The sequence below is a fragment of the Protopterus annectens genome, chromosome 6.part0 (assembly GCF_019279795.1).
Source record: "Protopterus annectens isolate FY-2018-M chromosome 6.part0, PAN1.0, whole genome shotgun sequence".
Lineage (NCBI taxonomy): Eukaryota > Metazoa > Chordata > Ceratodontiformes > Protopteridae > Protopterus > Protopterus annectens.
Genome location: NC_056737.1, coordinates 1,701,372,941 through 1,701,386,920, shown reverse-complemented (window position 1 = coordinate 1,701,386,920; position 13,980 = coordinate 1,701,372,941). Strand labels below are relative to the sequence as shown.

General features: G+C 38.4%; 1 protein-coding gene across 1 annotated transcript in view; it reads right to left on the bottom strand.

Moving 5' to 3' along the window:
* WDR12 (WD repeat domain 12) overlaps window positions 1–11,033 on the bottom strand; it is a gene marked incomplete in the record, with an annotated part of 668,024 nt that extends 656,991 nt beyond the window's left edge. Inside the window, 1 exon segment of the mRNA XM_044075093.1 lies at window positions 10,856–11,033. Coding sequence (XP_043931028.1) covers window positions 10,856–10,896 — 41 coding nt within the window.
* Between the last annotated feature and the right edge of the window lie 2,947 nt (window positions 11,034–13,980).

Genomic DNA, 13,980 nt, shown 5'->3' with positions numbered 1-13,980 from the left:
ACACACCCAATATGTCCCTCGGAGCACTTTAGCTGTGACAGCTGAACTTGAATTTATTTCATCTTTAACCCATAAATATGCATGCTTCTGTCATAACCAATTCTTTAAATTCTGTACAAAGTACAACTTCAAATTCAATTTCAAAAACTTGCAAATTCTTACTAGTGTCATCTGTGTGCATTACTGTATATCCTGTAGCATCCATCTGTATAGCAGCATCAGCCCTAGTCAAAATGTCTAAAACATCTTGCAAATACTTCCTAACCTGTAGGTCACGTTTTTTTTTTTTTTTTAACACGGGCATGTGTTTTATTTTTTTGTATTAAACTCTGATAATTTCTTATCTCTGTTAAAAGCATTCCACTGCGAGCAGTAGGCCTGACACAGTTCAGCTGTCTCTACAAACTAAGATTTTATCATGATGAAAAAGGACTGGAATTCTCTTACAAAATGACTTTCTTATTTTGACTTGTTCTGCATCGTCTTTACTGACTATTTCTGTAAACAAAAACAAGGATATCGGTCTCCGCAGTTAAAACATTTAACTTGAGTTTCTGTACATACTGACCAAAACAATGAATCCATTTACACATATAAACTTTTTCACTTCTACTTATACAAAACAATGCTTTATTACATTTAACACTACTTGTTTAGGAGCTTACAATGCATATGTGAACCTACTGGAAACACTCACCATTCAACTTAACACCATACTCATGGGAGACTAATTACTTCTCTATATATTAAATCCTACACAGCCTCACATCTACAGACACAGATTCCTGGACTTCATAAATACAAACACCCTTGACCAAACAGTGAATATGCCCATTGCCGACTCCAAAATACTGGACCAATGCTTACAAATATGAGAGAACACTGCACCCCCACCATGTCTCATACTCCCTGGTAAGGTCTGACCATAAATCTGTCTCCTTCAAAATAAACTCTGTAATCCCATTAAAACCAGTAACAGTTAGGAACTATTCCAAAGCAAATTACCTTTTATTAAAGGAGAATCGCACCCACAGACTCAAAAACATGTTTATTTCATCTTGGTTTGGTTGTTTCCTACATTTTAACACCACTCTTGGACAATTTACAGGCTTTTAAATATTTTTATAAATAATTTCGGAGTCTGACCACATGGGGTCTGGCATCTTGAATTAATTCTGATTGTTTATTCTGCCTCTAGGTCTACCCAATGCAGTGCTAGTCTGTAAAAAGTTACATCACGTAGGCCTCTTTCTTCCTAAAGCTCCTGTCACTGCATTGATTTTACGTGCATAAACTGCTGTCTTTCAGTCAATTAGTTTTAAACATTTCATGCCATTCATTGACTACTTAAAATGCAAACAGTGCAAATGCCACAAAACAGACTTTCAAAGTGCTTTTTACTGCTGCTTCTTTTTAGAATGGCTAAACTGCAGATTTTTTGTGAAGCCTGAATTGAACTACTTTGACTCATCTCTCTTTCACACCTAACTTTTCTAGCTGTCAAAGTGCTACAGGTAATTTGAGCTGTTGCCTGCTGTGATTAACAGCTCACAGCAAGAGATTTGACTCATGTACTGTTTCCATGGTCTAGCCTTTACTTTCTATATGGGTAGGGGAAGGACCAGTGAGCTGTGACTTCACAGCATGGGTGGGTTTTTAGGTTGGTCATGATGATGTCAGTTTGGGGGGAATTGGTCAGAAAACTACCTGTACTCAGTGGCCTTGAGGACGTCAATGAATTGGAGACTTTTTCAGGGTGGGATAAAAGAATTTTGAAAGTGAAACCACCACAGTACCGTTCTAGTGGAGACAGTCAATTTAAAATATTTTAACTGCTGTGTTGTTGTTTATTCATAGCAGGGACATTAAATAGGGAGAAAAATGACAGAGAGCTTGAGCATTTAATAACAGAAACCCATTGTTGTCCTTTAAGTGATGGTCTGTCAAAATTCAATGGCCGTCCAAATCCAGAGAACACAGCATTCTACACTGAATTGCTCTCAGAAACTTGCTACAATCATGTCAATGGTTGCAAAGAGCCTGCTGTACCTACCAGAAGTAAGCACACGACTAGCCTCAGAAACAAAGCACCCAGGTGGCATCCCAAACTAAACAGGATATACAATAAATTGAAAAAAAATGGCAAAAATCAGGAACGGTAATTCCCATAAAGACAGAAATTCTCTATAGTCAACCAAAAAGGCTAATCAGGTCAAGCAAAGCCAACTTTGAGGTTAAGAAAGCTTCCCAGGTGAAAGATATCTACAAGGCCTCCTACAGCTAAGTCAATGTGCTGAACTGGTGGTAAATGGTGCTACATTCACAGAGCCTGGTGATATTACAAACCACTTAGCTGATACAGTTACAACTTTACCCCCTCTCACCCCCAACCATCCCCTCAAACATAACCCCTCCAACCACAACTAGGGAGCATGATGGGCACCGTAACATCCCAGGATGCCTTCTGAATAGTCTAAAATATGACTTATTTTGACCCTTGGATTCACTATTAAACTATAATTTTAAAACAGGCTTTGTGCCATGTGAATGGAGAACTGCAATTGTCATCCTCATTCATAAGGAAGGACCATCAACAGAACCTCTCACCCCCAACCATCCCCTCAAACATAACCCCTCCAACCACAACTAGGGAGCATGATGGGCACCGTAACATCCCAGGATGCCTTCTGAATAGTCTAAAATATGACTTATTTTGACCCTTGGATTCACTATTAAACTATAATTTTAAAACAGGCTTTGTGCCATGTGAATGGAGAACTGCAATTGTCATCCTCATTCATAAGGAAGGACCATCAACAGAACCTGGAAAACTACAAAACCATTAATCTGACTGGTCTTATTTGTAAAGCAATAGAAAGAATTATCATGGAAACTATCAACAAGGACATAGAAGACCTCCATACACTAGATTTAACATCTGTTTCTTGCATGTCAAAGCCAAGGCCTGTGGCTAACAAAAGATGATTGCAAACTGTGAGCAGTCAATGAACCCCCCCCCCTGATGAAAACACCCTTTAGGAAAGACATAATACAGACAAAAACTTGGTGCCCAAATCCATGGCTTAAAACTCAGTACCAAGAAATACATTATGGTACCTTTTGGGAAGTTTACCATCCTTGGTAACTATGAAATAAAGAAAAAAACAAAAATTGATTCATTAGTCAGGGGTCTGGGAAATTATGTAGACAGTAGCCTAGCTTTTGAGTAACATATCCCAAGGTAGTAAGAAAATCCCTCTATGTTGCTAAACTTATAAGCAAGGGCATGGCATCTAGGTCCAGTGAGGTCATAATACCACTGTACTCAGCCCTCATCAGAGCTATCACAGATTATAATAGTCCTTCGGTATATACCTAACCAAACACAAGCAGCAACTACAATGTCCACAAATGTTTCTTACAAAAAGAATACAGGAAGTAAACACAAAGCCCTATGCTGATTGCCTCAAAGCCCTGTCTCTTTACTCAGCAATATACAGACTTCTGAGACGTGATCTTTCCCTGGCAAATAAGGCATCCCTGGACCCTGTTTTGATCAACCTTTTACGCAGCCAGAAAACAAACAGCATCAGAATTACTTAAAAGACCTAAATTTTGCTTGGAACATAAACAGGACAGGTTGGACAGAGAGTGATACGTTTCTCAGAGAATTCCCATTCTCCGGAACATGCTCCCCATCCATGTGAAGTATAGTTCCTCCCTATCCCTTTTTATGCTCAACCTGGACCAATGGATGGGAAAACAGAAATTCACCCCTGGTCTGGCTCCTACATCTCTGATGGACAGAGGCAGTCAGTAAATTACCAACTATATAAAATCAAATGTGTGGGTCACATTTGGATTGCATGACTAGGCTTATAAGGGCACTAGTAGTTGTTAGCCTAGTATGAACCTATAAGTAACAGGGCTACCCTATATTGCAAGTGAAGCTGTTTGGCTTCTATTATAGTTTTACAATAGGATTCTTACCTAGGCAGAGAGTGCTGAAAATACTTTGGTCTTACTTGAAATGGTTTGGATATTTTTTTTTTCATTTTTTTTTTTTTTTGAGGCAGCTGCAATGAATGGTAAGCCATATTCTAGTCGAGTACCCCTTTAGCATTGGCTGCATTAAAAATTAATTTTATTTAATTTCATTTCATTTGTCCTTTGATAACCGGGAAAGGACAACTGAGCCAGACCCATTTTCACCAGAAGCCAAGGTATCAAGACAAAGCTGGATGTTCTTTTAGCCCAGAATGCAAAACACACACACTACACTGCACAAATGCATACAAACAGGTGCAGATAGGTGTATCTCTTGGTTTACAGTACTATGCAAAGATAATGTGCTTCCCATTCTATACCACCTGCACAACCTATGTATTTCTATTTCAAGATAATGCCAACATTATAGAATCAACCAATAACACCACCTATACCTTAGCAGCCCAAACCTGAAAGACCCAAAAACTTGAGGCCAATGTGAATCCTTTCCAAGCAAGGCAAAGACTTTTGAAAAACTAGTCATCACCTAAACTACACAATAAACCCAAAAATACAATGCCCTTTCGCCATTCCAGCATCACACCTTGGCTGGCCATAGTACCATGAAAGCCCTCTATATCTTCACTGATGCTACCTTTATGAACATGGCTAGGGAACTTTTAATCAGTGTAATCTTCATTGAAATGACAAAATCTTTTGACTTGATGGACCACCATCTTCTATTAAACTCCCTTATTTCAGTTGGAATAAGTCAAGAAACCTTCCCATGGATCAGACATTTCCGGGACAGGATGCACTTTACACCCCAAATCAAATACTCACCCTCACCTTCCTCAAGCCTATTCAAAAAAGTACCTCAACAATCCCCATTATCTCCTCATTTTCCATCCCCATTTACTAACCACCTACCCATGGATCTTCCACACCTCAATATTATTCTATAGGAAAATACCACTGTCATCTACAAATGTAAGACTTCCCACTCTGACATAAAAAGGAACTTGGGGGGGGGGGGGGAGTTCTCTTCAGTCAAACTGGTTACTCAGAAATAAACTCACACTCAGTTCCAAGAAGACAAAAACCTATGATCATTGCTACCAAACAAAAAATCACCACCCTCGATGAAGAGGCCGTTCTGTTACACAAACGATCAACTATCCTTAGAAACAGCCACTCACTTCACATCCATATGTATCTGGCTCGACCAAAACCCAACTCTTGAACAGTATCTCTCTCACTTTACTTTTGATTTGGTGGTAAAGTCACAACTTCTCTAGTTTAAAAAGTTCTCCTGCTTTTATCTCCCCTGCTACCCAAGCAACCTCAGACCCTCCTCCAAACCACAGGTAAGAATATCTGTAGCTTCACCTCCATTGCAGTGATATTCTCTTTTGGGTGCCAATTCCTTCAAAAGGCAAAATGGCTTCCAGTTAAATAAGCATGCATCCTGCTCCTAGCGTCAGACTTTTAAAAACTACAGACCTTTCCTTTTTTTGCCAACATATCAACTTAAAAAATATAATGCATATAACTTAAGTTCACAATTTCAAGAAATCTCATCCTTAACATACCTTTAGGACAAGACTTTGTGCCTGTGCCACTGATCATGACTTCACAACACTAGCCCAAACACATGAGAAATTATAAAATAATGAATAATATAATAATAAATTAGAATAATAATTATAAAATAAAATTAAAAAACATATGATCATGATCAATCCCTTCCTACCAATCCTTCACAGCCAAGTTGAAAACATACAAATCATGACACCCTGGTAAGTGGCATACAGCAGGCAGCATAAATTAAACCCATTCTCCTCCCTTTATGCTCTCACTTACCTCATAAAGTCTTCTTTTACTCAACCTTAACTTTTCCTTCCCTCCCAAAAAACCTAAATTATATATGCTAAATATATTGAACATTTACTGTGTATGCTGAATTTTGAGTCCATTTTGTAACTTGTGCTCGAGTTTAAATGCTGAAAGTTTTTTTTTAATGCCCATTTTTAGTTACAGCTGTGTGTACAGTGCTCATAACTTCCCAGTAAAACATTTTGACTATTTATCTCTATGCATGAATCCATTTGAAAGTCAGCTTTTATCTTCCGTCTAGTGCAATTCCCCAGAATGAGTCTGAAAATGGCCCATTGGGATTAAGCCAGTTAGCAAAAAAATATTTAAGTTCAATGTGTGCACTCACACACATACACACAATATAAATAAATACATACACATTAAACTTCTACATATTTTTGTCAAGATTTCAGCTTTGACCATTAACTGACCATAGAAACATTTTACTACAGCAACCCCTTCAAAACTGTGAAAACGAGAAGCACCTAGACACAAGTCTAATTTTGTTCAGTGCTCTACCCCTGTAAACAATTTATATGAAATAAAACAAAGATAAAATATTCACTCTGACTTCAATTTCTTGACCTGTGATGACTTGTAATTGCTGCATATGTCTAACAACTGATAATGTGTATTTTTCCATAAGAACTATAACTTCAAATTATTTTTTCCAGTTGCAGCAAAGACTGTTACGTCTATTCTGGCTGCCATGGTCAGCTAGCTACAAAAATCACTCATAATAATTTCTGTTTCTCTGACATCAGATCAGGAACCCAAAAGCAAAACCTCTAAATTAACATTTATATAATAAACTAAACTAAACTAAACTAATGAAGCACGAGGTAACAAAATGAGAAAGAAACGAATTTTGTAACAGTTGAATTACTACAAAAATGTTAAATAAAACTGTATCAAATAATTATAACCAATGACCCATAAAGTTTAACATTCTGAATGTTTTTCTTTGTAATATCCACCTGTTTTGCAAAAAAAATAGCACTTTTGTATTATTAGTTTGGTATTAATTTTTTTTTTTCAAAAAAGATACTTGCAAACAAAATGAAGTGCATTCTAGCCTTGTCTGTTGCAAATATCTACAAAACAACTAAAGCAGGAAATGCAGACTCCCCTACATTTCACGCAGCCACTTTGTCAAAAATATGTGCAAAATTCAAACTCTGAGATTTCAAGTTTTCAATCTTACACACAAATTTAGCAGCCGCATATAAACAAATGAAATATAAAAATAAAGCTGAAACATTAACCTAAAAATTGTTTTAGAAGGGGAGACGTGTGTTACAACAAGAGGATGGTCACTTGGGAAGTCAGCTAGCGAAAATGAAGGTAGATATGTTGACTGCATGTGAAACCAAAATCTGGATGTTCTTTCTGCAAATATACTAATCTATTCGTTAAGAAGTAAAAAGCCATTATAATCTCTTTAACCAAGTGACTAACTAGGCAGTCAGTTTAGATAACCCATTAAAATTGTTGCAGCACGTGACTTTTCAGCATACTGCAATAAACCATTTTTTGACTACATGATCATTATTTTAACAACCGACTCAAACTGAACCTGTTGTTAAAATGTCTCTGGGCCTAATTTTACCTGAGCAGGTTTTGCTCCCCCCCCAAAAAAAAAATCATGCAGGTGCACTGCTTTTTCGTTTCCAGACAAAGTAAAATTCAATAATATATCAATAAAACTCCTATTTTTCCTACCCAAAAATCTCAACCACCTTAAACATACCTTCTCTAGTCAGTCTCTCAACAATACTCCCATAGATGTAGAATCCAGCACAAAACTCTTACAACTTAAGTTCAACTTGCATGTCAATAACTGCATTCAGAAGACTCACTTAAAACTTTGCCTCCTGTATAGAAATAAAAAGTTTCTTAATAACAAAGCAAAGGTTACTCTCTCCCATGCTTACCTCGTCTACTGTATAGCACACAAATCCTGACAAAACCTCAACTCCTTCCTTCTTACTAAACTTGAATCAGCATATAATAAAGTAGCTAGATTTGCAGCAAACCACACATACAAATTCCATCACTGACTCTCACTAAAATACTTAAACTGGCCAGAATTACCACATCAGATTCTCTTCTCTCAGCGCCTAATATTTCACTCTAATCTATACCAGTCTTCCGACTCGCCCAGCTTACTTCCTCTTATTTCTCATTACTCTCCCATCAGATCTCGGCTTTGTATTAGAACATTACCCCACCACGATTTCTGCGCAGGAATGGGGGTGGCCTACATGACTTGACAGGGCGGAGTGACAACCCATGCAGATTATACAGCAACAGGGTGAATATTCATTCTCCGACTGTTTTTAAACACAGGCTTCATGCTTTTTTATGTTATCTTTAATTACAGTTACCACAGCTTTTGGTATACGATATGTAAAACAGAGATTAAATAAACGTATCCTCATTTTCTACATTTATAAGTGCACTGTCGAAAGCACCACATGTCCTGGGTGACTGACCTGCTTAATCACTTTGTACTTAACCACATAATGTGTTGTAGGGTAAGAAGCAGGTCAGAAGGGCAATATGTACGCAGTATCCACAAGTTCCCGTTTTGCAATCCATACCCATAACCCGTGCACCCCCCTACCTTTCTTTAAAGATTTTTCTGGAGATAAAGCAACAAGCAATATTCTGAGGCAGTGGGACAATAAATAAATTCAATAACTTCAATAAAAAAAAAAAAAAAAAAAAAGAAGACTTCCCAGAAAAAGTTGGCACCCGCACCTTACAGAAAAGGAATTTTAAGTCTGTGTAATAGCTTTTATACATGCAGCATATTATGCGTTCACACCCCTCCCCTTTAAGAGAGTTGTAACTCTCAGCTTAATAATGTAATACTTTTGTATAAATGCAGCATATTCTGTGTTCGTTTGAATAGGTAAATCTGTTTGGATCGGTATAGCATTTGTAAAGTACACGTTCAGCCAACTTATTTAGTCTAAGATGTAATATATTGAAGCTTTTGATCACTGGAAACTGGAAATCCCGGTACCAGCAAATAAGGGAGAAAAGGCTTTGTATTGAAATAATTACAATGTTTAGCATACTCATTTTTCTGAGGATGGTTTGCCCATGTTTATTCAAAGCACTTTTCAAAATAAGCGTCATGCTCAGAGTGCTGGGCAGGGTTTGGGCGGTCCTTGCTACTGCGGATCTGGTGGGGTAATGTTCTAATACAAAACTCAGATCTCTACATAGCTCTGACCAAAATCTCCTTCAAATCTATAAATCTACGACCAAATTGGGCAGCAACCTCTATAGTTACCAACCTACCATTTCTTTGAATAGCTTCCATTAGAAATTAGATCCCTCGATAAACTTAATCAATTCAAAGCAGCCAACAAGGAATACTTAAAAAGACACTGGCTCTGTTCTTGCATTCACTCCTCTTAACTCTATTATGCCAAGCTGATTGTCTTCTGCTTACATACCTGTTACCTATTCATAGCCTTCTTTTCCTCCTCTTACACTTGCTAGCTATGTCTTACCATGAACAGTAACTAGGGTTGCCACCTTTTCAAATGCCGAAAGTGGGACATTTTTTGTAGAAATGCCTGATTTTGCAGGACAAATCATACCCATGACCAGTACAACGGACATAGTTTCACTTTTGGCAAAATAAAAGCTTATTCTTGTAGCATTTGGGTTGTTTATGCTAATACGTATCATTTAGATATTTCAGATTCAAAATAACTATTTTATCAATGATTAAAGAAAACTTAGGAAATATTTTTACCCTAAAATCTCAGGACATTTGCCATTTTTTTAATTTTTTCACAGGACACAACTGCCCAAAGAGGGACTGTCCTTCGCAAAGTGGGACAGGTGGCAACCCTAACAGTAACTTTCTTATTTATAGTAAAAAAAATTTGGATCCCTCACTTCCCTCCTTCATCCATATTACACAGTAACAGTAAACACCAGAAAATTATTCTTCTTACTGCTTCATACACTACACTGTATTTCTTTGAGTTGACATATACATTAACTTGCACGGTTAGTTTTTCTTCTTGCTTTTATATTCTAAATGTAATGCTTTTTAATGTAATGTCTTTTTTTGTGGAGCTTTTCTCCCCGGCCTCCGTTGAAAAAGGGCTACTATTAGCTCAGTCTGACATTCCCGGTCAATAAATGTAAAATAAAATAAATATGCGTACTAGTACCGCAGCTGAGCTAGCAACCCGGAGGTTATGAAGACTGAGGTTAAAAAATTGTGACTGTTTATGTAACACGCCAAACCCACGAGCAAAAAAACTGGAAAAGAAGGGTTATGAATGGCTACACTGGTTTTGCCCTCACCATGTCACGCAGTGATTTGGAACTCAACAGAATATATAGCAGTCTTTGTTGTGTGTATACAAAGTTTCAACTATGATTTGTTTAGTAAGCATTTTATCAGGAGACAAGAGCAGTTAGTGAAATGATCAACACAGACACAAAACAAAATATGCAACGATTGTACTTGATGCTGATGCCTGACATTGGCGAAGTATCAAGATCTGGGATTTGTATAGTCAAATAGCATAAATACCAAATAAGCCTCCCTTACTCATTCGCTAACGGAATGATACAGCCAGAAAGAATGCCTCAGACCGGGCTGTGATCCATACCTAAAGCGCGGAAGGAATGTTAAAAAAAGTGCAAATTCCTACAAAACAACCTTCTCATAAAAAAAAAATCGAAAATTGGTCACAGTACAGAAGACACAATATGTGTATTTACCAAACCTAAACACTATTATAACAATTAACAATACCCAAGCAAAAAAATAATAATACAAAATATAACAGCACACTGAACTTTCTTAAAAACAAAACAAAACAAAACATAACATCACGCTTAACTCCCAAACAGAAAACTTACTTCCCAGCGTGTCTACTGTGATACCCAGCATATCTGCATGCAAGGACGTAGTAATCACAACAAATATATATTTAACTGGATTACTTACTTTTTGTTGTCTGTAAAGAATCGAGCCTGCACCTGGGACATTTTTACTACAGAGTAAACTATACAATTACTGCAACTAAACTAGTAATGTAAACTTTAACAAGAAACAAAATCCAATGGCAACTACAGCACACGTGTTACAGAAAGACCAGCATGCCCTGTCAGGCATTACGGAACGAACAGAATAACTAACATTCACCGTGTTGATTAATAAGTCTGACTCAGGATTCCAACGTTTTAGTAAGCTGCGAGTGACGTTTCAAAATGTATTAGTGTTTCAACAAAGTACGCTTATTTGTCAAATGTCCCGATTCTCGCAGAAAGTCCAGATTTTTACTTATATTTTTGGTCTATTCCTCATAAAATTTCTGGTCTTCTGGCAAACCAGTGCGAACAATAATGACAAACATTTGAGTTTCAGACTTGGTAATGCAAAACCTTTTATTTTTACCATTTTTTTTATTTAAAAGAGCAGTATTTCATTATTTTTCAGCCTTTGTCCCCCATTCTTTGTAGCTTGGACCAGATTTCTTATGCTAAATGGTTAAGAGATATGCAGGTACGTTTAGTGTGCAAGCCTCCATTTTTTGCTGTACAGTTACCCCGTGACAGTCCCAATTTGGGCAGTTTCGCCCTACGGAAAAAATAAAATAAAAACAGAAATGAGGAATGACAGCTGCTTTGACATCTTATGATAGTAATATTTCATAACGCTTCCTCTAATATTTGTATAAAACAATTATTTTTGTATTAGAAACATTGACCTTACAACCAACAATGATATGAAACAGAAATAACTCAAATTCCATAAAATTAGCATTTATTTTAGTAATATTATAGTATAACAGTATGCCCATAAGGCATAACAACGTACCCAGCACTCTAGTCATAGGTGACTCTATAGTGAGGCACACTGATGTTCCACTCACCAGGCTAAACAAGGAGAAAGTTACTGTCAGCTGCCTGTCAGGTGCCAGGATCCGCCACATAACGCATGCAAGCAGCTTACAACACAACAAGTGCAAATATGACTCTCTCATTGTCCATGTTGGTGTGAATGACCTGTGACGTCCCTCCCTGGACTACATGAAAAGAGACATGGAGGAGTTTCCCGATCTTGTAGCGCAGGCAAGTATGACCCTAGCCCTGAGTAGCATCCTGCTATCACCCAGAATGATACCACAGTACAAGACAAAATAATTGACTTCAGCAATTGGCTAAGCTTCTGGTGTCATTCTAAGAGGATCCAGTATTTGCCTGGGATGACATGATCGACAAACCACGATGCTTTGCCAGAGGATGGCCTGCACCTGTCGCCCTTGGGATTCCAGATAGTGGCTAAGGCTCTCTCTGTTAATGAGATAAGAGATTAAAAACATGACTTAACGTCCATGGGGGGGGGGGGTCAGAGTTGATCCATAAGCCTATTTAAACATAACAGTGACCAATGGATGGGAAATCGGAAATTTACCCTGTCTCAATCTGCCCCCGGTTTCAAACCCAGCTGATGCCCAGAAAGCTTAAGATGCCTGCAAAACATCCCAATTAACATAAAAACCAATGAGTAAAATGGCCACACAAGCAAAACATTCAGTAAAACTGCAAGTGAAGCCCAGCCAAGCTCAGGTGAATTTAAAGACCCTGCCCCTGTTCACTTATGCTGTGATGTTGACGTCAATAAAAATGCTAAAACACGTACATCCACAGCTAGTGGGGTTTGGCATTATTGGCTCGAATGTAACCATAACGACTTAAAAATTAAAAAAAAAAAAACTCATGGGCAATCAGAAGCTGTGAAGCTGAAACAATGTCTTTAACAGTTCACGAGCATATATCTCATCAGCCTCCATTACAGGAGTTATGAAGTATCACATAGGTGTGTACTAGACTAATGGCCCTAGGGCCTTTACAAGCCTAGCCATTGGATTATCCTGGCATCGTGCCACTCCACCTTAGTTCCCATTGCCTCTGTCGATTAGAGCCAATGGAGTTATCCCCGGGGAGAATTTTCTGTTTCCCATCCACTCATCAAGATTTCTCTTGAAGAGGGTCAGCAAGGTGCTCTGTTTGACATGTATGGGTATTCTATTCCATAACATGGGCAGTCTCTGGGTTATGAACCTGTCCCTCCAGTACATTCTGTTGATTGTGGTAATGAGGTTGAGGTCTCTAGAGCGTGTGGTGCGGAGGGATTTGGATTTCTTTAGATGTAGCATTTCTAACAAAGCTGGGTCAGACATGGCTTTGTAAGTCAAGCAGAGATCGCCTCTAAGTAGGTGATATGCGACAGACAATAGCTGAAGTTTTTTTGAGTCTGTCCATATAGGACAAGTGTTTAAGGCCTAGGATCCTCTTTGTGAGGTACTTTTGCAGCCTCTCCAGTTGTTGCAGGTGTCTAGTGAGGTACAAGCCAAATGGGGCATTGTACTCGATGAATGGCCTAATGAGGGAAGAGTAGAGGGAGACAATGACCTCCTTCTTCCTGGATGCAAAACCCTTAGTAATTAGGTGTGCCACATAGAAGGACTTTCTGACCACAGTGGCAATGTGGTGATCAAGAGAGGTTGCTGTCAACCTCTGTTCCCAGATCTCTTATAATGCCTTCTGTGTTCAGCGGACTACCATCCATGTGGTAATTCATGGGAACCAGGTTTTTTCCCAAAGGGGATGATGACACATTTTTTGGCATTGAGCTTAAGGCCATGGTTCTGACACCAGTCGCTGGTCTCAGTGAGGCCATTCTGTAGGATGTCAACATCACTTGGGGAGTTAATAATAGCTCCCAATTTGCAATCGTCTGCAAACTTCATTAGCCAGAGTCCCTTCGTGTTGGCCTTGACTTCAGAGAAGTAGATACCAAACAGGAGAGGACCCAGGACCGAACCCTCTGGGACTCCACTCGTGACTAGTTGACAGTCTGACTTGGAGTCAGCTACTTTCACACTGTGGGTTCTATCTGTGAGCCAGTTTGCAACTCACCTAGGGATATAGGGGTTGATGCCTAGTTTAGTGAGTTTTTCTATGATTCTTGAGTGGGAAATGGTATCAAAGGCCTTGGCCAGATCAATGTAGGCTGTATGAACCACCTTGCCTTCATCCACAGCTGTGGCGATTGACTCAAAGAAG